Genomic DNA, 25,027 nt, shown 5'->3' on the forward strand with positions numbered 1-25,027 from the left:
TACTGTCTGCCGGGCTCGCGTCCATCTTGGCGGCAGCACCAAAACGTCGGCGCGATTCCTCCCCAAGAGTGCTTTCAAAGCAGTTCAGCTCTTATTGCTCACTGAAATCCACCGTTAACGAAACTGTGACGAAAAAAAAAAAAGAAGTGTAACCTAACTTTCTGTCCGTCATTGTGTGCAGGTATACCCCTTACCAGGAGCAGAAGGACGACAAGTTGTACGCCTGTCAGCTAGACAAGTACAACGGCGTCCAAGCGCCCAAGGCCTCGTGCTGCGACCCCTACGGCGCCGTACTTCCCGACAGCAGGCAGCTAGGCTTCGGCAGCCTCTCGGACTGTCTGCTCAGGCCAGCCAAGGCGGCTGCCGTGCCGGCGCCCAAGGAAGACATGACGCGGCAGAGCGTGCTCATGTGGGGCGCGCCCCCGCCTCCGCCTCCTCCCCCACCTCCGCCCCATCCGACGCCGCACCCGTCTGGCGCATCGGCGGCGGACCCCGGCTGCAAATGGGGCGGCCTGGCGTCGGCGCCCAAGACTAGCTCGCCGCACAACAGCTCGAGTCCCGTGGGCGCTCGGGTGGCCCCAACGCCGTACGCCGCGGCGCCAACGTATACGCACGAGATGGTTCCCGAGGTGAGACGCATTGCTAACTCGGGTAACGTTGTCGACTACATGCATGGGCTTATTAAATAAGTACACTGTAACAAAGTGAAGGCAACGTGCGAAAGCACAGGGACAAACCAACGCACTGCTCCCCTGTGACCTCTGCTTCAACGACTGCTTGCTGATAGAGCGTATACGCTCATATCGCCGACAGTGCTTTATGTGTACTTGGAGGATATATCCACCTCGTACACAGGAAGCACTGCCTATGAGTCCAAGTAGCGCGGTATTCTTATTAGTTTTAAATGCATTAATATTTGTGGACGACGTACCGCACGAAAGAAATGAAGCTCTAAGAAATCTATAACGTTCCTATACCAGTAACAGATTTAACAGCGATAAAGCACTACACAGCCACTTAAAAGGTGATAACGCAACTACATTGAAAACGCAGCTCACATGGAATTTACATGCATACCCGTCGCGACCAACTACCGTACTGCTTTTTAGCGCTGCCTCTTCTGTGCCTTTTCATTGTGCCTGTGCAAGCCGCAAGGGCAACTTTATTTTTGTGCAGAGGGCTAGCGCGGAGGGATGAAGAGCAGACGCAGCACGTTTTCGTGGGAGGAGCTTGCCGGAACTGTTCGCTTATAGCACAACGCGTAATTTAGTCGGGTCCTAGTTTCTTCTGATGAAACACTGCGAACTAGAATCCCGTCCCTGTGTGGGCTGTTTTCCGTTTATATTCTGATAAGCAAGGCGATGTAGCGCGATTTAGAGCGCAATCCCCTCTGCATTATAATGTATTGTCTAATTGCGCTGCACAGTGTGCCGCTGATTTAGGAAAACTGTTGCTACTGCCCGCTCAAGCTGTTTCATTCTAAGTGAGCCACAAGGGAGAAACAATTAGCAGTTTCACCCGAAAGGCGAAGCATTGATAACGTGTTGGGGTGGGTTCCCACAAGCGATAGCAAAGCATTAGACAACTGCACGCAGTAAGGTTCATAGTTTTATCGGCCGAATAAATTGTACTAAGCATTCGCTTATCAATTAAATTAGCAAGCATGGTGTCACGCGCACATAAGCAAACATCGACGACCACGAACACTCGCTGTCACAACGCTGGCGTGATGAAGAGTGCGGAGAGAGGGGAGCGAACCGTCAACGCGTTTCAGAAACTTGACCTTCAGCACTAGCCGCGCGGAGAGACCGCTCAATTAGCCATCTCGGCTCGCCGATCTTTGCACTCGGGCGAGATCACCTTCGAGATAGGACGTGGGCTGCGCACGGCCGGGCTAGAGGAGATGCGTGCTCACGTGCCCCCTCACCCCCTAGCGCGCTCTGATTACGGTATCGCGCGCTCACCACCTCCCCCCCCCCCCTCCCATCCCTGCGTTTCGCGAGTTTTATCACGTGACGTCCAATATCGGGCGCGCATCAAACCACCATCCTTCTCGGCTCAACCTCGCACGCTTTCCCTCGCACCCACAGCATACGGCGAAATACAATCTTATCGTACTTGGACTTAACACGAAACCACACGGCGACACCGACGACGACTGACCATATAATTGCTATCGCAGTAATAACGCAACGCTTCAATCGACGCTGGGTTCGGAAAGCCTACAGAAATGTTGATGGCATAACAACTATACGGAACGACTCTTTCTCGTTACAAGTGCTGTTCCGCCATTGGCCAGAACGCCAACACATGAATACAGCATAAGAAGCTGTACAAGGGTGAGCTCGGCTGGCCGTAAGCAATGAAAGCCACCGCAAGGCATCTGATCAGGAGGCCGCTAGCGCTATTGGAAAACATGCGTGTCCACAGCGCAGTGGCTGACAAAAGCCGGTTGCTCACATAGGAAAGAGACTGGCGCGGACAAAAGGAGGGAGGTTGGAAGCGGGTCCTTTTCATATCGACACGTATTCCCCGCCCTGGTTCAAAAGTTCCGTGCAGCGCGGTGAAGGACTATGTTCTGATAGAGGTTTAAGTCGAGAACGACACAAGAACTTTAGAACAGTATCACATCCCATCCTGAAGTTATTTTATATTTGGTTGTTTTAAGTTGTCACCTAGCTGAGTTAGCATGGACAATATAGTCACGCATGCAACCTTTTTCGAACGTTACACCACTTGTCGTGATTTATTAGAGGTGCGCCTTTCCACACGCCATGCTTCCGCACCACTGCACTCAATTAAACAGAGCGAACTCTGGCAATCCTGGTAGCTGTTTAATGAGCATCAGGAGGGGAGGAGCAGCGAATTGCATGCACCACTGCCGCCTGTTTGGTTTTCGCGCGTTGTATATATTATATTCCGCTGGTGACACACGACCTAGGTCTCTCGTTGGTTGCTCGTGAGAGAACCGCGCATCTAATTGGTTCTTATGGGCGTGACGGAAAGTGCGACTTACTGGCCTCTTCCGAACACGCGCCGCAGAAGTTGTGGCAATGTGGCGGGCCCAGTGTCACTTTCAGAAGCTGAGGTTCCAAGTTCGACAACTGCTCCCTGGATACCTCTAAGAAGAGTGGTAGCATACTGGCACCGCATGTACACTTGACAAAGTGGTGTTTATGCCATGTCATCATCCTGTTAACAGGTCTGGACGCCTTTGCGCAATCACCAAACTGCCGCTTTGTACTGCAATTAGACTCGTTCGAGTGCAAACATTGTTGCCAACTTGCGATTGTAGGTGGCAGATTGGACGGTTGAGTGTATTGAATCGGTGACTCTTCTTCCGGAAACGAAAGGCAAAAAAAGAAAAAGGACGAGAAAGCGGCTGGGATCTGTATACCGTTTGATCATCGTCATTATGCAGTAAGCATCTTGGTGTATTTGGTTACTAACGAGCTAAGGTCCTTGCTTTTGTTTTTAAAATACCAATAAAAAACTATCTAAGAGCATTGAGGTCCAGTGAAACAGACTGCGTATAAGTGTAAGCGCAGCAATCGAAGGCATTCGCCCATGACGCAAACATTCTTAAGCGGCAGCGAAATGAGCGTTTGTCTCAGCCATCTTCGTGCAAATGGCAGCGGACAGTGTTGCTTTCAGAAAACAATATCAGCTTTACAGAGTGACCTAAGTATAAACATCTAAAATTGGTGACAACCCAAGAATGCAGTGGCAAACATATCGCTGTTCAACTCGAGGGGAATTTGTATAGATGCGCCATACAGTTACGTTCATTTCCATGACGTCATGGCAGGACAAATTTTTTTCAATACCGGTGTCCCTCGGGACTTTTTTTTTTGTAACGCGGAGGCAGAGAGCTAGGGCAGATGCAGTGCGGTTTTGTGAGTGGAGCTTGTATTGAAATCCTTATGTTGTCAATGAATTCACGCTAACTGCGGCTGAACGCTACGAGATTTAAAGGACGCTAAAGAAGAATATTAATTAAACTAAGTCGTATGAGTAAGTAATTACGCTTCTGCGATAATAAAACAGCCGTTTTTACCATGAGAGGAGGCCTGAATTGACGCTAAACTGAAAGACAAGGGGTGACCGAAAGACAGGTGCCGTCCTAAAGTTCTCGCACTACATTACTGTGACGTCAAGGATTTTTCACAGCGTGTACGCTGGTGTAGTTCAGTATTTATCAGTGCCGAAAGACAGCACCCTATTCTAAAAGAACCTAACAATGGGTCTACATAGTTTTGGCGAACTTCTATTTCATAAAAAAAAAAAAGAACATCGCAAGTACGAGAAAATACACTGAAATCCGTGCCGTCATCACTAGCGTATCGGCGCCGAGGTTTCGACGTGTAAAAGAATAATACAAAATAAATAAAAAATAAAATGGAAGTATGACTTTAAATTTCTCCTTTATTTAGCAACCTTTTCTCGCCAAGGTAATGTTTTCAAAAATAATTTACCTGATCGACTAAGCTGATTTGGTGTTGGTTACAGTCAACTAGAAGTAATATTTTCTAGTGCACTGTAGTCTTGGTGTTCTCTTAAATGAAATCTCAAACTATGTTGCCAAACCTTTTATTTTCAGGGATGGCAGATGGAAGCCATGGCGCCTTGGAGACCACATTTGCGTAAGTTTTTACGCCAAACCATTCGATTTTTTTATCTCGCTACTTCACCTGGGAGAGAAGTCATATAGGCACTAAATTTATCTTGGACGACATTAACTGGCAGCAATGAGCACGCACACACAGGCCGGACCAGTGGCGTAGCCAGGAATTTTTTTTTTTTTTTTTTTCTGGGATTTCGGGAAGGAGGTAGAGCAAGGGGGGGGGGGGGGGCACGTTTTTTCGCAGGCACGTGTCGATCTATTCAAGTGATGTCGCGTGCGGGACGATTTGCGACGGTCACTGGACGTTCTGTTCTAGCTCGCGTTCCCGATTGCCTGGTACGCGAAGGACTGACTGTTGGGCCCGTTGGCCTTGCATTCTTACTATATGCGGCAACTTAACGCAAACGGGACAGACACAAACACGTTCGTCCTCGTCTGTTTTGTTTGTACACCACTTTGCGCCGAGTAGCCATAGTTAGCCCGGTACGTAACCCGTATTTCTCGCTTTACTGCAAAGAAGTGGTGGGAACAAGTATACAGACACTTAAGCAAGCTTACCGTATCGTGGGCGGTGCTGTAACGAGTAAGACTTGCCGTTTTCGAGCTTGCTCTTGTACAGAAAGCTAGCCAGCAGCTGAAGGGAACGCGTAGTCCGCAAGTTCGAGCACTCCGGAACTGCTACTAAGCTGAAGGTTGCCTACGGTGTCTGCTTTGCCCGGGAGACATACGCGGCGCAAATCAAGACCCGCGCCGCGATTTGCGCCGCAGCCACTCGGATAACATTTGCCGAGTCATCGACACGTGGCCATTGGAGGCTGCGCCGCAAGAATTAAACACTCGCCCGCAGCAGACTGGCGAAACCGCGCGCAACCTCGCTGAAAGAGGGCAGGCATGACAGTGCAATGCCGTATAGCGGTGCTGCATCGATGACGGAGCGCATTTCGTTCCAAGCGCGAACCCGGAGCATGAATTAGCTCCGGAGCTCATGTCTACACACATGATGATATCGTTTTTCTAGGCAATCACTGCACCGATTTTAATGAGGTTTGTCGCATTTGAAAGAAAACGCTAAAATCTAATAACTGTACCAAGTGGATTTTGAATTAATGCCATGTTTTAACAAAAATTACTGAATATTGCAAATTTCAAGAAAACTCAAGTATAAAGTTTACAACTCTAACTCAGCAATAAAAGATTAACACATTTCTGTAAAGTGCACCTAATAATAAATCTAAAGCGGTAAATACTGACGGATTATGCATCGCTCTGGAATATACCACTAATTTGTGAGTGGAACATTTGCAAAACCTATTTAAGCATTGCAACTATTTCATGCAAGCTGTAAATTCAGGTATCATATTTGTCAACTTGAGATGCTCTATAAAGAGATGCAGTTAATAAAACTGCGTTATCTGTTTTTGGTGCAATGTTACAGATTTGTAAACCTCGTGCTTTTTTTTCCTTTTTTTTAACTTATCGGTTTCAGTTAGTTGTGCAGAAAATTCAATGTCCTAAATAAAAATTCTGCTTCCTAGAGTTTATATAACTTTACTTCCTCTTTCAAACAATAAATTTCATTCAGATCGGTCTAGCATTTGTCTCATAAAAGCATTTCTGTATTTTACATGTATTTGAATAGGGAAATTGGAGTTTCCGAGCTAAAGGTTCCTCTTAACAGTGCAAACAGACGAAGTACTAAACAGGAAGGCTACACACACTTGTCCTTCGTCTGTTCACCATGATCCAGAACCAACTATAGCCTCACCAACAAGTCATAACCAAAGCATGACTTGAGCTGCGACACATCAAGTAAAGTGTACAGTCTCCGCGCAATTATACTCGCACCCCAACCTGCTCCTCGACTTTGCCACCTTTGCCTGAACCTTGCCTTATGAAAGGCGCCGCCTCTCATCTGTAGCAGTCACCGTCTCTTGGCACTTCCTGCTATGCGGAGTTGCTTGAAAAACACCCTTTCACTTCAGGGCAGTTGAGTGGACACAAAGTACACAACTTTCAAATTATACCTCAAAAAGTGCTAATCAGCGTTGCTGAATCACAGTGACCGATTCAGTCGAGAGCTGTCGCTGCCCTCGACTTAACCAGTAAAAGTGTTTAAATGTTTATACACACCACACATGGAATGAGATTAATAGCATGTGTCATCCTATTTCAAAGGGAATGCTTATATTAATCATCATATCAGAGTCAATGCTGGGATTGAGGCACACTTGTGAATCAACTTCATGGCTCAAAGCAGACAAAATTGCACATCCTGTAGTGTTGGAAAACATACAGCTGATATATTCATTTCCATCTTTCCTTCAGCTGCACTTGGTTAGGGAACCAAGGTGGACATCATCAGAAGAGGTGAACAGGGACAGTGTGTGCTGTACAGGCTGCGACGTCATCAAGGAAAACTTGACGGAGCCTCCAAGAGCTGCCAGCTTCATTGCAGAAGCCTTGCCAAGGAGAAAAACAGCACACCGAACTTTTAACATCGAACTCAATGACTGAATGTGCGCGAGTGTGCATATAGCTGGACAGACCTCCAAAGAAAGGAAGCAGACTCATGACCGGTGTTTCAACCATTACGAACAGAACTGCATCATCATCATGTGTGCTTGTGCTCGTGAATGTGACTTTTCATTGTTGTCCTAGTTTTGTGTGCTTTGCTTTCAATAACTTCGTGGACAAGTTGTGGGCAGAAAGCTTTGAGCTAAAATGCTGAAAACTTGTTCCAATCTGCAAAGTGTAAGTGGTGCCCCCCTACCCTATACCCCATTAATTCCTCAGCTGCCCGCCGTTATCTATCATCATAAAACTTGGACTCCTACTAGTACTGCATACTAGCTGAAATGCCAAGCCTCAGATTAAATGTTGCACTGCTAGTGTGCTTTTCAATTAGTGCAGTAAGAAAATCTGACTGTTTTAGCAATGAAATGACAATGGAAAAGAAAAGACGGATTGAATAACCAAAGGCAAAATTGCACAAAAACTAGTGCAGTGAAGTACCCTTCTGATCTTGACACAATATGATTTGTGACAGAATAATTAGTAGTTTATACCAGAAGTCTATTTTTTTCACCGTTAGCTTCTTTAGCATGCTTCGTTAGCATTCAGTGGCAAAAAAAAAAAGATCAATGCGATAGCCAGATGTAGAAAAATTTGCCCTGTTCTTGGCTGCGACACTGTGTTTAGACAAGCTGCCACGTCAAACCAGCAGTACCTTTCCTTTTAATGTGTCTTACATCTTATCAGAAGAATCAGCCTAAGTGTTGCTACAGTTACATTTTGCAAGTGAATTTCTCAAAATGTGCAAACGCTTGTTTTCAAACAATGCCTTGAGCCCATTAAGATTGGTACCTCACAGCCTATTGTAATTGCAAGATTGATAAGCAATAAGGCACCCTAAATGTTAAGAGGTCACATAAATGCTCAAATTGCTTATAGCATTAGGAAGTTTTAACATAGTGGAGGAATTATAGAGTAGATGTGCAATGAAAGAAGCAATGGCAGTGCCCAGAACACTGTGCCCAGAACTTTTAATTGCAATGACCAACTAGATTTCAAGTACTATACGCTGGTGCAAATGCATCAGCAATAACATAATCACTACAAATATATTTTTGCACTTTTTCTTTTTCAAGAACAGTCATTCAAGGTAAGAACAATTTTAGCATGTTATGTCTGATAGTGCTGCAAGATGTTGCTGATATGCTCTGGTATTTTTGGATATGTTCAGGCTCATATGTCTCCACCATGCTAACTTTATTTTATTACTTAGAACATACAATGAAGCCTGTAGCAAAGCTATTTCACCCCACAATTTTTTTTTCAGCTTTGAAGAGCTGTATGTTAAATGGAGAAACAACAACAAAAAAAAGGCCACCAACAGCAGCCTATGAATACTCGCATCCTGACTAGTCGTTCCAATAAGTAAAATACAAAGAAAATGTTTGGCTTGGCACTTTACAAAAACGTGCATGTGAATATGAATATGCTTTAGCTGTGAAGGGGAAAGAAGGCACATTGTACTGTGCTCTCCATGAGAAATCTAGCATTTGCAATGTCACTGTTTGGCAATGAGTTTACAATGATCATTTCTTTTTTACGCACCTAGCATTGGACAATTTGCAGCTAGCAATGCTTTTAGAAGTGCAACAGTGCTGCATTTGCTGTAATGAGGCACCAGCTTAGAGGTGACTAAAACAAGCCATTAGTGCCATAATGTTCTGAACAATCTACTACGAGTCCCAGGTATCATACAAACTTGAAGCGCGGCTTTTGATTCCGTGCTATCAATATTATTTTGCATGTGAGAACAAAGCTTTTCTGACTCTGTATGCCTCTGTGCTCGAGCATCAATGGCTGGCATTATTCTGCTGTGTGCAAGAAAAAAATTGCGATCTGCACATATCTAGCTAGTGCTTGCCAAGGAAATCTTCACAAGAGCAAGAAAGAAAGCGAAAAACAAACATTACAAGCTAATACACAAAACGACTGCAGCGTTCAGTTATGAGAATTGCTGTATTCTTGGATAAAGTAATGACTCTGCCATTGATTTTATTCATGGGGAAAAAAAGAAGTAGAGATCATGTCGAGTGAGATGCACAGTCAAGATTTAGCAGTACAGGGCATGTCAATCTCATACAATTGGTGGCAGATTTGCTAATGCATCTTTTCAGTCATCAACTAGCAAGCAATACTTCACAGCAGCTATATGAAACAGCAGCTATATGAGAAATGCTAGGCCAGAGGAAACAATTTCGATATGCAACACTCCACATTTTGAAACACACACACACACACACACACACACACACACACACACTAGCAAATTATTGCGTATGTGTGAGGGATGCCAGCAGGGTATGTCTACCCATGTGTAAAGAACCATTACCTGTGTTTGTACATGCCGCAGTGTGTATTTATTTCAATATGTACATATTATACAGGTTCACTTCATTCCTCTTGGAGGCATGAACATGCTTGCATTCCTGCAAAGAAGAAAGGGAGAGAAAAAAGGCAATGAGATTTCATTCATAGCCTGTGGATGTAGAAAGAAGAAGAAAAAAAAAAAAGCTGGAAGAAACAGCTTTGAAACTGCATTCTGTTGTTTGCTTGTGTGTCAAAAAAAAAAAAAAGTATATGTACATATAGTATATTAGGACAGAATAGGCAGTTTTTCTTAAAAATGAGAATAAAGTCGATTCTCTCCCGGCATAAAAGAACATCAGTGTTTTTGTGTGTTCTTTGTGCATGCACATGCACAACACATGCACATGAATGCAGTGGATAGACGTTTCCTGTTGTAGCAGGTCTCTCTTCGAGTTTGTTGCAACTGTACAAATATATACATAGACTGGAGTGATATTGCATTCTGAAGAATACTGGAAGGACGTAATGCTGACAGTACGTGACGGGCCTTAATCAGCCACAAACAACCTAAGTACAAAGTAATTTTCTTGGAATGTGCAACCTGCTAAAACTTAGGCAGGGCAATGAGTGGCTTTTATGCAACCAGTTGTCAGCTTCAAGTGGATGTGACCATCAACTGAGGCTACGTCACTGCCAGATCCTGTCATTGGTTACCACTGGCAGCCCTAACTGGGAATGTTGCTTGGATAATAGTGCAGTGGTGTCATCACTCCGCCATCTAGAATTGAAATAAAGATCGATGGGCCAACAGGTGGGTGCTTGTACAAGCAAGCAAATAACCAAGCGGTCAATGCATGAAGTTAAGTGTACTTGTTTGGTGTGATGTTTACATACTGTGTTTAGATTGATTGAGGGAATGTGTTGAATGCATGGGAATGTGTTATACATGTGATTATGCATATAAAACACTACAGCAGTGGCTCTCAAACTTCTAGCAATCACAGATGCCTTAACAAGCTCAAGTTAAGTACAGTCAAACCTTGATATAATGAACCACTCGCAGCGAAAAACTTTGTTAAATCGTGAATTTCGTTATTCGAGGTTTTAAAGTTTAAACAGTAAAAACAACTTCACAATTTCCCAGATAATTCCTGGTGGACAGTATTTTGTTAGTACGCACTTCTGAACAAATCACAAAAAGGTCGGGCCATAACAGTGTGGTTATGAGCGCCAGCGCGTGCGGTGCAGATCGCGCCAAGAGTACCGTATTTACACGATTGTAGGTCGACCCATTTTTTCAAATTTGACAATCCAATGTTGGGGTTCGACTTAGAATCGAAACCGAACCGTGTACCGCTAGTAGCGGCAAGAGAAACGAGAAATCAGGGGCGCTACAGCGTGGTTACAACTTTGCACCTACATTTCCATGGTTACGGTAGAAGCGTAGCGTATTAATTTACCGTATTGCATACATTTTGATTGCGCGCACCACGAGCGCACAGCTCTTGTGGGAGAATCGATCATGGAAGAGCCGCCGTTTGGGGGGTATTGGTAGTTGGCGGAAGAGCCGCCGTTAGGGGGGTATGGTAGTTGGCGGATGAGCCGTCGTTTGGGGAGTATTAGAAGTTGGCTGAAGAGCTTTTTTTTGAGATACGATTCTTTTCGAAGGCTGCGTGCATCTGTCACTTCTGCTGTTGTGCTGAATCGTCACGCCTGTCATGAGTGCTAAGAACTTTCGGCGCTCGTTCACAGCAGCATTCAAACGTGCTGCTATCTTCCATGCCGAGGAAGCTAACAACTGCGCAGCGGGACGCAAGTTTGGAGTCAGTGAACATGTGGTGCAGCAGTGGCGGCTTCAGCGCAAGGAAATTTGGCCTCCCTGGCTACTGTGTATGGGTGGGTCCTCTCTGCGTGGGCGGCTGTACCGCGCGATGTCATGGTACGGTCGTTCGCGAAGTGTGGACTTGCACTTGATGACGACGTGCTGTGGGACCGCTGCAGTTATGACGGCAGCAGTGCCAGTGAGGTCGACTCTAGTGACATGAGTAGTTTAAGCAACCCCATCAATAAATTTCCCTTGTGTGAATGCACTTGCGTGGTTTTTCTCCCCCCCCCCCCTTCTTTTTTGAGACATGCAATTTTGGGGGGGTCGACCTACATTTGAGTCGACTTACAATCGTGTAAATACGGTAATGCATTGACGTGGTTCACGGTGTCTGAGATTTGAGTGTGTTGCCTTACGAGCCACCGTAAATCTTGCACGCTATGACTGTCCGTGCTTAGCAACAGGCGCCCACAAATGAAATACAAAAGTGTAAAAAGATACGGATATGCGTCCTGAGCAAAAATAAAGAAGTCACAGTTTTGCAAGAAAGGCGGTGCATTTATGGCAATAGCAAAGAGACAACTACACGAAGTAAGGTTCTCAGTTTTATCGGACCTCACTTGATGACCACAAACTCGCTGCCACAATGCGCCCACCAACACTAGATGCGTGGGAACCCAATGTACATCAAGGCATCAACTTTCTCGACTTTAACCTTTGCACCAAGACCACCCCCAAGACACGGTGCGCTAGGAGGGGGGGGCAGATAGGCCCCCCCTCCCCTCCTTTCACCCCACCCCTAGCACGTGCTTGATCACGTTACCACGCATTCACTCCCTCCCCATCCCCGTTGTGCAGAAGGAATCAACAGCTCTAGTGTTTCTCCAAGTGCTACAAGCTGCCGCAGCCTCCGCAAGTTGTTTACCAACGCGAGAAATGGTGCAGCGGTGTTTCCTGCCTATCGTGTCCCAGCGCGTGGACAGCATTTTTTGCTGCTCAAACTTTTCATGTGGAAAGACGTTTGAAATAACTTTTGCCTCAGCCAACATATTTAGTGTTTTTTTTTTGCTGAATTTACTAGCCATACAGGCTCCAAGTACATGCTTGAAATAGTCCAAAGCTTTGTGAAATCGAAACCGTGTCACGAAAGTACTTCGTTAAATCGCAAAAAAAAAAAAAAAAAAAACACGGTTTTCAATGGAACTAAGATCGGGAAATGAAAATATAGTTTGTTAAATTGAGCTTCGCTATCCCGTTATCAAGTATTTTTTTAGTTGCTACAGTTTATGCTAAAAAATAATGTTAGGCAACCAAATTAAGTACTTTTCCAGAAAATTACTTCCGAAGTTGCAAAAAATGAATTTTTGACTACGTTCAGACCTAAATTGAGCATTAAGGCCCTCCAGATAAATATATATGAGACAGCTCATTATTTACACCAATATTTCAGCTTGTGATCTAAAATTTTTAATTTGAGTAAGTAGACACTAATGAACTGTCGAATTAATGAATGTCTACTGTGTTCGAGTGCAGTGAATATTCAAAAAGCTTGAATAGTGAACTTTCAAATTGAGCACGAATTGAATAGCGGGGACTATTCTATTTGTATTCGAAATTCTGAATATTCAGAAATCCCTAGTTAGAAGCAACAGACAAAGCATGTTAGCCAGACTGTTTGCTCCTAGTGAATATGGCACACTCGCTTGCTGGAGCAAAGTTATTCCAAGTGAGGGTAGAGTTTGTGGACAGTGCAACTATCTGTTCAGACTCGATGTCCAGCAAAGGCATGCACAATCAGGTTGCCAGCATCTGTCGGCTGTATGGGCTCTCAACACGTGACTGTTCCTACTACAGCTCTCAGCAGTAGGCCTTATCTCAGGGGCAAACACTAGGGGATACACAAAATACTGGAAGAAGGTCTTTGGTTTCCTTACATTGGCACTTGGTATCCCTACACAAGATGGCTGACCACCCGCTCAAAGCCCCATTGAGACGAGGCTAGGCTAGCGAAAAGTGAGCGTGTACTAAGGAAAAGGTAGTGACAAGGATAGCAACACCAGCTTGCATACTCATGCCTTATATCCACTTTTACGCGATGTCCACCGTACTGCATAGGTCAAACTACAGTCGACTCCCGTTAGTTCAACCCTGACGTGACCGACGAAATAGATCAAATTATCCTGCAGGTCAAATTACAAGAGGCAAGAAAAACCAAAAATTACACCACTCATTCATTTGGCTGTATTTACCCGATTTTTTTAGCAAGAAAAATTACTGCACAATGGCGGCTGGTGTCACAGTCAGCTTCACCACACGGTTTAGTTAAAGTTCGCTTCGCTGCAATGCATCCGCGTTATATGGCAAAGCATATGAGCGCTGCGAAGGCGGTTTTGCTTTCGTGTCTGCGTGTGCCGAACAGGCAATTTCCGGCCCACTTTTTTTTTTTAAGGCACGCATTAGAATTGGGTAAATACTGTAATCAAACAATTTGAGCTACGGTTATTGCTTGAAAATCTACCCAGGGTGGGCCAAAAATAGGCGTTTTTTATGATAGATGACGCTTGCTCAGTCCCCCCCAAGTTCCACCGTGATACTACCACTAAAGGGGTGGCTATCAGGGAGCAGGCTGACTGGTCAAGCTTGAATTATCAGGCATAGGCCAATTTTAGGATCGAAATAACGAAAGTTTGGACCCATAGAAACACATGGTTAGTTGGGACCTTCAGCCAGGATCAGATTAACAGAAATATCGAATAAACTGGAGCCAAATTAACAGAAGTCTACTGTTTATGTGTAAAGTACACTTGCAGGGTTTCACATCCAGACCCTAATGACCCATCAATGACAGACGCCGTTACCCAGTCTGAGAAAGCCTAGTCTAAGCACATGGTCAAGGTCACCATATGGAGCGTCATGCTGTTATAAGTGCAATAATGACCGATTTCCGAGAGCTTAAAAAGCCAGCTCCCATGTTATATTTGTAGAATATAATCCAACTTACCGGTCAGCACCTTTGTTCATTTTTTCTTCCTTCGTCGCTGCGGCTGCTGCTTGTGCTTTGCTTCAGCTTTCTGCCGCTCCAAGAGCTTATCGACAACATTCTCCTTCTTCTTGAGGGTCAGGGCATCTGTGTCTATGGGGTCAATGACCTGCCCTATCTTGGCAACAACCTTCGGTGCAGTAAGTTCTCTGAAGGACGTCTCGGGATTCCACAAGCTGCCCACAGGGTGACTGATGACTGCTTCGAACTGGCTGACGTTGTTGAATGGGAATGGCAGCGCGTCAACCTGCAAAACGCAAAGCAAGAACATTGCACAGCCCTTAGTAACAATGTGTTAAATCATCAGGGACCAGCAAGAAAAAACTCATAGCAGACAAGAAGGATGCACAGCAATCCCGCATACGAGACAAACTTTTGTTGAATGCCAGTGCTCTTTAGCTACCAACTAATTTTCAGCCATGTTAAGGTAGTTACAAAAATGTCCAATTAATTACAGTCAGCGAAAAAATTTTCGGACGCCTCATTTTTCGGATGCCTTCGCGGCAACGCCACGTCCCCATAGGGCCAAAGTATAAGGATGTCACAAATTTCGGACGCTGAAACCCTTCACCGTCTGACTTTTCAGAAATTTTGCCATGATCATAGGTCCGAAACGGCATTTATTGAAGCCACCATCACTGCCATTTTGATCATCTTAGAACCTCGAAGCCGTGATCTTGCGTGCCGATCCGATGGCAGCCGTAGTCGGCCGCAGTAGTCGTCTTGTACTGTCGTTAGGCCTAGATGCTTCTACGTTCGCTAATTAAGCTTCTTGCTGTTCGGTGCCGTGTTTTTCATTTAAAGTATGTGCTGTCGTCAAATGGCGCCAACTCCGCCTCTGTTATCTTCGCCATCGGCGTCAATGCGCGGAACAAACAGTTTCCGAAAGTAAGCTTCGACGCAATACAGCAGTGTTACGCGGTCAAGCAGTAGTGCATTGCGGTGGAGGCGTTTGTTCCTTTCGCCTCTCTTTTTCTTGGTGTATTGCCTCTTTTCATTGTATGAAGCATTGCGGTGAAGCATACCAAGAGTGCAAAGCATAAGAAGCCAACAAACATTGACATTGGCTTCTTATGATATGATTAATAAAAATCGGGCCCCTCGGTTCCCTTTCTTCTCGTTCAAGAGTGCAAAGGAGAGACAGTCAAGGGACATAAAACACATTCCTTAATTATACACAACCGCACCCGCCGTCCCGTCACAGTGCTAGCACCGAGACACCTAATAATTGTACTTTCGGGCCTTTAAAGTTATTTCAGACGTGGCTGTGGCGATATGGGCCTTTGAGAGCAGTTAAAGGCATACATTCTTTTTTTCACAGCCCGATTTTTCGGACAATTTCGCAGTACCTAGGGAGTCCGAAAAATCGAATGTTGACTGTAGAGAGCATGAATAAACAAGGAAAGAAGGAGGAAAGAAGAAAGAATTAAGAGAAGTCATTCAATTTTCTTTTACAATGCCACCAGCACAAGCTCCTTAGACCATGCCTCATCACAAATGTCTGAGCACTCTCAAGTTGTAGAGCGCCCCCCAGAACACAGCAGAGTTAGAGCAAATGCGGGTGTAATTTGTGAATCCTTATGTTTGTGTGTCAGGACTAAAATGGATTCAGTAATAGCAAAAAAAAAGAAGCAAACACTAGAATAGTGCGAGTTTATGGCGTGACGAAGCAAGCTACCCTCCCTGCAACGTAAGTTCCCTCACATTGCGACCCAGCATCCAGAAGCAATATTGACATGGGATAGTTATGATAGTTCAATACAGTGCAGTCCGCATACAACGATACCACATATAATTATATATCGGTTATAACGATCAGTCAAGCTAAGAGTATCAACTTATGCATTAGGGCTATGAGAAAAAAAAAACATATATAATAATATGTTATTCACCGTATATCGGATATAACGATTGAAATTTTGCTTCTGGGCGGTGTTTTTGCGTTCCTATGTTGTCCTTAATCGAGACGGGGAGAAAAGTTTGCCTACGCAAGTTCGTATCTGCTGCCATTACCGCATAGCGCTTCCCACCCGCGCGCCAATTGCGAAAGCCACGGAGAGCATCGCAAGTTGGTGCACCGTGCACAAGATGGCACCAGCTGCTTCGCGCCCGCGTCACCGGCGGTCGCGCGAGGAGGGGATGGAAGAAAGCGATAAGCGAGGGGCGCCTGCGCTCCCTGCCGGGAGGTGCACCCCTTGAGACGACACTGATTTTGCAAGACTCGAAGTACGAGCTCGCACAGTCGATGACATCGACGATTATGAAAACCGGGAGCGCCAGGATCATGAAGGCTAGAAGCAGTGGCCATATCGGTCAAAGGAAAAGGCGGGCTTTGTGTGCCAGGACGAAACCCCCATGGGTGAAACTAACATGGTGGAAGCCGCTGACATTAAAGAGTTTTAGATTAAAGGGCCCCGAACACTTGTGTCCCCCTAATCTAAAACTCTATTATCAAACTCTGGGAGCACGTCGCTACTGACGATGTAATAGGTGGTGCTTCGATGGAGGAGCTTCTGAGTGCAGATAGTTCTGCCTCGTTCTGTAAAGAGATGTCTGACGGGGCAGACGGCGGCATTGTGCGACGGAGGCGACGACAGCAGCAGCAGTGACAATGAGATTGACAATGGCCCGTCTTTGACACCGACCCCGAGGTTCAACCAAAGTGCAACGTCGTCAATCGAGTCGCTCATTGAATTCATGCATGCTAAATTATAGCTGCCAGTGTTCGTGCAGCAGATGGACGCAATGCACACGGCAGTTGTGAATCCGAAACTTCTGCGAATGCAAGTGCAGATTTCTATTTAAGCGTGCCTAGCGATTGAGACGCTATTTAGAGGTATAAATAAAAGTTTTATTTTTCACGGCGTACATTCTACAACGTCGATTTTTTATCACAAGTGGCAGTTTCGCTTTCGGGACTGTAAAGGTATATTCGGCATTTTTTTTTTCGGCAGTCCAGATATAGCAATGATCGGTTATAACGATCGGATTTCTCGTTATCGATATCGTTATAAGTGGACTACACTGTAATGGCGACAGAGGTACAAAGCTTAGTACCAAGTGAAGATCAAGCAGCGTGTGGTCATGTGTGTGAATTGGCCATATAGCGTATTCTTGTAGACTGCTGTACACTGTCTTTCTCTATTAAAACAAAATAAAGACCAATCACATGGAGCACATAGCGAAATTCTGCCTGTTGAGGTGGCGAGAGGGAAGCAGGGCAATATTTCCGAACCTTTTACAATGACAAATTACAGCATTATTATAATGCTTATTCAAACACTACCCTCTTTGTGGGCAACATGCTGTATCTGTTTGTGTAAATGCACCCTTACTTTGAGGCAAAAAAGTTTTGAAAAAAAAGCTTCGCTAAGCATCACATGTGCACCCTCATACTGGTTAATTTTCTCAAGCCACTGGAGCTAGTTACTGTCCTGCCGATGATGGCATCATCATTGTCATCATCACCGTATCCCACCAGATCATGATCATGCAGCATAGCAAGAATAGGTCCAGTGTGCTTCAACGGCATCCGCTTTGCTGAGGCATTAGCTGTATCATGCTTACGGGCTCATTAAAATGGCATCGCTGCAAAAAGTGTGCGCACAGATTTTTAACGGGAGGCACGCGGTTTCATTTAAGACAGTCACCAAGAGCTTGAAGGTGATGGGAATCTCAAGAAGTAATGGACTGTACAGAGGACTAGATTTGGAAGAGCGCCGATGAGGTGAGTTTGTCAAATGACAAGAGCAGCAAAGCAGTGAGGATGACTGAATAAAAGTATAAATGTTCATAGTGGCTGCTAGTGCTTGCGTAGTTCTGTATAGTATTCTAAGTGCTGTGCAATGCTTCAGTGAGTAGCCATAAGCACACCTCGTGTAATGCTTGCACCCTGTAAAAAATCAGAAAAAAATAAGCGCGGGTCTTACACGAGTAAGTACGGTAAGTTGCTGCCCGCAGAGATTTTTTTATTGTGACACGCAGTACCTTAGAAGCACTGCACGCATTTGGCACCTACCGTATTTACTCGAATCTAACGCGCACTTTTTTCCCTATAAAACAGGTCCAAAAATTGCGTGCACGTTAGAATAGAGTACAACCCTAAACCTGCGCTGCCATATAGCCATCGGCATTTCAAAATGGCCGCCTCGTGCGTGCTTCGAGCCTATCTGCCGTAACTTTCACCATGTGCTGCAGTACTTGTGCTTAGGCATTAGTCTACCATCTGTCTTCCTGTTTTCTGCGTTTGCTCTATCAGCATAAACTGCTAAGTTCATCACGATGCCACATTTAAAAGGAAAGTGATCATGTGCGTGGAGACGGACGGAAATCGGGCCGCATCACGGGCATTCGGCTAATCCGAAACTAGCGTGCGGGAATGGCACAAACAGGAAGAGAGGATTTTCACCAGCAAAGCAACGCGGAAGGGTTTCAGTGGACCGAAGCGGAATGTATTATGCAACGATCCACTCAGCGATACGATCGCCTTAGCCCTATCTTGAAAGTGATCTACGACGGAGAGAGTCGGCCGCGCGCTGTGTTTTCACTGCTTATGTTTCGCATTGAAGCGAGAGGCGTGCTAGCACAAAGGTCAATTCGCTTCCGGCGCTTCGTCACTCGCGTTTTGACTGCTAGTTTCTGTGGTCAACGAGCGAGATGTGTTCATGTTTGCTTGTGCACGTGTGACACCGGGTTTGTTAATTTAGTTAGTAAGCGAATGTTTGTAAGTTTATACGGCTGATAAAACTACTATCCTTATTTTGCATAGCTGTCTACTAATTTGCTATCGCAATCGATGCTTCGCCTTTCGGGCGAAACTGCGACTTTTTTTTATTCATCGCAACTTTAGTGCATCGGGAGTAAATCTTTGTTTTTTCCAAATGAGAGAAAGTTGTATTTCTGTATGAAAGTATGAGGTGTGTGGCAGGGGCGTAGCCAGGGGTTGGGGGGGTTCAAACCCCCCCCGAAATTTTTTCCGTAACCCCTCCCCTCCCCCGCCCACTTACCCACCCTTTGTTCTCGTCGTTTCGCGCTGACATAATTCAAGAAACCGGTGCTACTATCACAATTTCATTCCTGGGCGCTTCCGTTCGGGTTGGTAATTTACAGTGAATCATATCTGCATATGGAAAAAAGTGACACGGTGTTTCTCAAGGCTTTGACACTCTGTGAGGTTTTGGGCGAGAATGTGGCGGCCGCATTCTGAAGCAACAAATGCGCAACAAATGTACCACAAATGCGGCAGCCGCATTTTAGATGAAGGCGAAAATGCTCGAGGCCGGTTTACTTAGATTTAGGTGCACGTTAAAGACCCCAGGTGGTCGAAATTTCCGGTATACATTTCCGCCGCTTCCCTTCAGGTGCCGGATAGGCCGCGCTCGCGCAGGATCTTACGCTACGTTCACACTTGGTCTAGAAGCTGTCGGAAGCGGCAAAATCTTGCAAAATCTGCCAGCCTAGGCGGCAGAACAAGCAGAAAGACAGGCGGCGCGCCAAATCGGTCTCATAGACCGATTTCTTCGCCATGGCGAAGCGGAAACGTGGCGGAAAGTCGTTCTGCTAGCCCGGAAGCTACACTAGCATGTAAACATGGCACCAAAAGTGGGGGCTGCAATGCTGATCGACGCGATCAAGAACCACCCTTTGCTATACGACAAGAGTGGTACTAAAACGTACTGTCAGCAACACTCGCGATAGTATTCAACGTCGCGCGACCAGAGGTGCGGCAAAGAACCCTTGGCGTGACCCAACTTCTCGCGCTTTTGCAAAGCCAGGCGAACCCACCACCGCCGTTTCCGTGGTGTCCGCGTCTTCCGTTTATTCATTGTTCATTTCTAGAAAACAAGTAGGTAGAAGTATAAAAGCCATTTCTTCTTCCGCTTCTATGGCAGACAATAGTTAGACATACTCCTCGTTCGCGCTCCATAATTCTCCTCCCGCGTGCACGGTATGTTGCGGAAGTCGCGGGGTGCTTTTCTCGTCGCGACGATAGATTGGGAGCGTAGGTCTCACGTAGGACGCACAGGATTTGGCGAGCCCCAACACAAAGGCCGGCCCGGGTTTTAGCTGTGGTGTTCCCATTGCCGCTTTGGTGCCCTGGAGGCGCCGACAATAATACGAAATGATGAAATGGTATTACAACTTGTAAATAAAAGCTAATAAAGAAATATTAGCACGCCTAGGCACCAACCTGTGACTCAGCGGTACCGCGCCCGTGTGAGGAGAATCACGGAACGCCAACGAGGAATTTACCGAAGGTCGCAGATGACACGCGAAGTTGCGCAAAATGATCACTTTTGATGACGGGTGGGCCAATGAATGAACATACCGCTCGAAATAATGCGATAATGAGCGCCACCACGCCGACAAATGTCCGCTGACTAGATGGATGTGGACGAGAGCGGCAGCGGCGGGCCCGGCGGTAGCAAAACAAATGTGAACAACTTGGGGCCGTATTCTGAAACGTTCGCCTAGGCGAAATCAGCGTGCGCGCTGATTGGCTGGTTGAGCAAAATTGAATGACGTCGGGCTCAACCACCCAATCAGCTCATCCAATTTTGCTAAAACAGCCAATCAGCACACGCCTGAAAGCGAAAAAAGAAATTTCGCCTAGGCGAACGTGTCAGAATACGGCCCTTGGACATGCGCGGAAAAGTTTTCCGGCCGCTTTGGCCTTTCCGGCCGCTTTGACCTTTCCGTCCGCTTGCCGCTTCCCAAGTGTGAACGTAGCCTTAGTCTGCGCGCGAAACGTCTCTTGTTTGCGATTGCGCCCCTACGGAAGGCTGGTAGTTACTGTTGTGTTGTTGAATCCCAAACCAGCAATTACGGAAGGCTGGTAGTTACTGTTGTGTTGTGGAATCCCAAACCAGCAATGTACACACGAAGGGGTTGATGCCAGCAGTGAAATTCCACCGACTCATAACAAAATGCATGTGTGATGAAGAAGATGTGCAATATGTTCTGCAGATGATGCACACCACCAGCAGTAGCAGCATCGTGATCGCTCCGCAAAAGACGACGCCGAAGTTACCGCTAAGAGCGCTGCCCGACGTAACTGTTTAGCCGCCCGTTCTGTGCCAGTCTACCCGAAGGACCCACATCTACGCCTGCATCAATAAACCTCATTTCAATTGGTGGAAGGTGCTGGGTACGACCTGCCAAGCTTCCATCCTGGAACTCCGCACCCGTACGCTTCGTCCCGCTATGCCCGAAGACGCAACCACGGCCCCTCCGTTCACGGCCCCTCCGCCCGTCATCTGCTCCGGGGTGCCTTACCTGAGGGATCCGGTGGTCTTCAGCGGCACCGACGACAGTGATGTGGAGGACTGGCTATCGACTTATGATAGGGTAAGCGTCCCCAACCGATGGGATGACACCGCTAAACTGAACAATGTCATCTTCTATCTTTCAAATGTGGCTCATCTGTGGTTTAAAAACCACGAGAAAGATTTTACCACCTGGTCTGCATTCAAGGCCGCCCTCATAGATGTGTTCGGACGCCCCGCCGTGCGCCAGTTACGCGCTGAACAGCGTTTGCGCCAGCGCGCCCAGCAGCCGGGCGAGTCGTTCACAAGCTACATTGAGGACGTTCTTGACCTCTCGAAGCGCGTCAATGCCTCGATGCCCGAGTCTGACAGAATCAAGCACATCTTGAAAGGCATTGACGATGACGTCTTTCAGATGCTTCTTGCAAAAAACCCGACCAGCGTAGCGGAACTCATCAAACTGTGTCAGAGCTACGATGAACTCCGGAAACAGCGGGCCTTGACTCGTCGCCTGGTTACTAACGACGACAGCCTCGCAGGCCTGGCCGTCCACTCGGACCAGTCAACACTGCTGCCACAGCTCCAGGCGTTCATACGCGAGGAAGTTGCTCGGCAGCTCTCACTGGTGCAGTTTGCTCAGCAACAGCCCCAGCCCCGTCCTGCTCCTTACCTGTCACCCGCTATTCGGCAGGCGATCGAAGCAGAAATTGCCGACGCTGTGCCAGTGTCCCCTCAGTCCCATCCGGTAGCTGCTCCTCTCACGTACGCCGACGTCGTCGCACGGCCTCGAACGCACCCTGCTTTCACACCGCGTCAACCACTGCACGCGCCGACCCCACCCCGCGCCCCTGGCGCTGGCCCCATGGCCACAAACCCTTGGCGTACTCCTGACGACAAACCAATTTGCTTTGCCTGTGGCCGCCCCGGACATATCGCTCGCTACTGTCGCCGCCGCATGCCGTTGGCCGTCTCATATGGCTATGAACCAACGACTCGCTATGCCGACCAGCCACCGCTCCGCTACACTCCAGGATCACCTCCAAGAGCTCCTGATCGTCAAGCGTCCTTCGACCGACGATCTCCATCACCACGTCGGCGCTCTCTCTCCCCAATGCGTCGTCGTCCCATGCCTTCAGAAGAGGAAAACTAAACGCCGCAGTTCATGAGGCAAGAACTGCGTCGCCGTCACAACGTCCAAGTCCTCACAATTCTCCGTCGAATGTACTTGCTGTTTCTGTTGAGGGAGTGTCAACTCTTGCCCTTGTGGACACTGGTGCCGCCGTTTCTGTAATAAATGAAAGACTCTGTCGCTCCATCCGGAAAGTTACGACGCCAGTTGCGGGTGTAGCCCTCCGTACCGCAACAGCGCAGCATGTTCAGCCGTTAGCAGCTTGTACGGCCCGAGTTGTAATTGAGGACATGATGTACATTATTGAGTTCATTGTGCTGCCATCCTGCTCTCATGACGTCATTCTTGGATGGGATTTTCTCTCGCGACACAAAGCCATCATCGACTGCGAGCGGGCTGAAGTCGAACTTTCTCCTTTGTGCGACCTCCATTCCGACGATTCTCCCGAACATCCCCCTAAATTAGTCGTCGCTGAGGAGACCGACATTCCTCCGCACGCCGCTGTTGTGTTACCTGTGTCTTGTGGAAGCATCTCTGACGCCACTGTCTTGTTCGCCCCTTCTGAGACCTTCATCACAAAAAATACTGTACTGCTTCCCTTCGCGACCCTCGATTTTTCGGCTGGTTTCAGCCATATTTTCGTATGCAACCTTTTGTCCGCTCCGCTCACATTGCTCCGTGGCCAGTGTCTCGGCCATGTCCAAGCCATTCAGTCCCTGTACATCGTCGACGTGCCCGATGCTACTTCTCGCGACGACCTTACTGACATCTGCACTCTTTCTGCTTCCGACAAGTCCTGCACCGACATCTTTAGCCCATCCATCGCTGACGGCCTTACACCAGAGCAGCGTTCGGAGCTTCTCGCCGTCCTGTACCATTTTCGTTCTTCTTTCGACGCTATTCAGCCTTCCCTTGGACGCACGTCAACTGTCACGCACCACATCGACACGGGCTCCCATTCACCACTGCGGCAACGCCCATACCGTGTGTCTCCTACGGAGCGCCGTGTCATTAGTGAGCATGTCGACGACATGCTTCGCCGCAACATCGTTCAGCCCTCTCACAGTCCGTGGGCCTCGCCGGTCGTTCTCGTTAAGAAGAAGGACGACTCTGTCCGCTTCTGTGTTGACTTTCGCCGCCTAAATAAGATCACCCGCAAGGACGTGTACCCTCTACCGAGAATAGATGATGCCCTTGACTGTTTACAAGGGTCTGAATTCTTCTCCTCACTCGACTTGCGCTCAGGGTATTGGCAGGTTCCCATGGCCGCCGCTGACAAGCCCAAAACTGCATTTGTTACCCCTGATGGACTTTATGAGTTCAACGTGATGCCCTTCGGCCTCTGTAATGCCCCCGCAACGTTCGAGCGAATGATGGACACTGTTTTGCGTGGATTGAAATGGCAAACGTGTCTGTGTTACCTCGACGATATTGTCGTCTTCGCTCCGGATTTTACGACACATCTTCACCGCCTCAAGTGCGTTCTGACGTGTCTTACCAACGCTGGGCTCCAACTTAATCTCAAAAAATGCCACTTTGCCGCTCGAACGCTAACCATTCTTGGCCACGTCGTGTCTAAGCACGGCGTCCAACCTGATCCCGCGAAATTGCGTGCCGTTACTGACTTTCCTAGGCCGACAAATCTCAAAGAACTTCGCAGTTTCGTCGGCTTATGTTCATACTTTCGACGTTTCATTCGCAACTTCGCGTCCATAATACGCCCTCTGACACAGCTTCTGGGTAGCTCCGGCGACCTGTCATCATGGTCTCCAGCCTGCGACGAGGCGTTCACTACTTTACGACGTCTTCTCGCTTCACCTCCTATTCTGCGTCACTTCGATCCTGAAGCTTCGACGGAGGTACACACAGACGCCAGCGGAATAGGTCTCGGCGCCGTGCTAGCACAACGAAAACCCGGGCACCCTGAATGCGTTGTTGCTTATGCCAGCCGTACCCTCACCAAAGCTGAGACCAACTATACTGTGACTGAAAAAGAATGCTTAGCCATCGTATGGGCCCTTAGCAAGTTCCGCCCTTACTTGTACGGCCGCCCGTTTGACGTCGTCACAGATCATCACGCCCTTTGTTGGCTATCAAATTTGAAAGACCCATGTGGACGTCTTGCCCGATGGGCTCTTCGACTTCAAGAGTTCGACATCAACGTCGTCTACCGCTCTGGCCGCAAGCACTCGGATGCTGATGCTCTGTCACGGTCTCCTCTGCCTACCGACCTTAGTTGCCTGTCAACATTAACACCCATCGTCCT

The 25,027-nt window shown here is 47.2% G+C and overlaps 3 protein-coding genes across 8 annotated transcripts in view; 1 reads left to right on the forward strand and 2 right to left on the reverse strand.

The window, feature by feature from the left end:
* The window catches only part of LOC119461279 (uncharacterized), a 463,000-nt gene extending 457,652 nt beyond the window's left edge, over positions 1–5,348 (reverse strand). For 3 of the 6 annotated variants that reach the window (XM_049672342.1, XM_049672341.1, XM_049672339.1), the window contains exon 1: positions 5,183–5,346. The gene's annotated coding sequence lies outside the window, so the exon portion shown is untranslated. Of the gene's footprint in view, positions 1–5,182 lie in introns of all 6 variants that reach the window. The other 3 variants (XM_049672344.1, XM_049672343.1, XR_005193959.2) reach the window with 2 other exon arrangements.
* The window catches only part of LOC119461282 (circadian locomoter output cycles protein kaput-like), a 46,607-nt gene extending 33,413 nt beyond the window's left edge, over positions 1–13,194 (forward strand). The window contains exons 9-11 of the mRNA XM_049672852.1: positions 182–629; positions 4,601–4,643; positions 13,094–13,194. Of these exons, the coding sequence (XP_049528809.1) occupies positions 182–629; positions 4,601–4,643; positions 13,094–13,194 (592 nt within the window). The remainder of the gene's footprint in view (positions 1–181; positions 630–4,600; positions 4,644–13,093) is intronic.
* Positions 9,530–25,027, reverse strand: part of LOC119461281 (U3 small nucleolar RNA-associated protein 14 homolog A-like) — a 47,147-nt gene continuing 31,649 nt past the window's right edge. The window contains 2 exon segments of the mRNA XM_037722529.2: positions 9,530–9,621; positions 14,329–14,614. Of these exon segments, the coding sequence (XP_037578457.1) occupies positions 14,345–14,614 (270 nt within the window). The 3' untranslated portion in view covers positions 9,530–9,621; positions 14,329–14,344.

This window comes from Dermacentor silvarum, chromosome 8 (genome assembly GCF_013339745.2).
Source record: "Dermacentor silvarum isolate Dsil-2018 chromosome 8, BIME_Dsil_1.4, whole genome shotgun sequence".
Lineage (NCBI taxonomy): Eukaryota > Metazoa > Arthropoda > Arachnida > Ixodida > Ixodidae > Dermacentor > Dermacentor silvarum.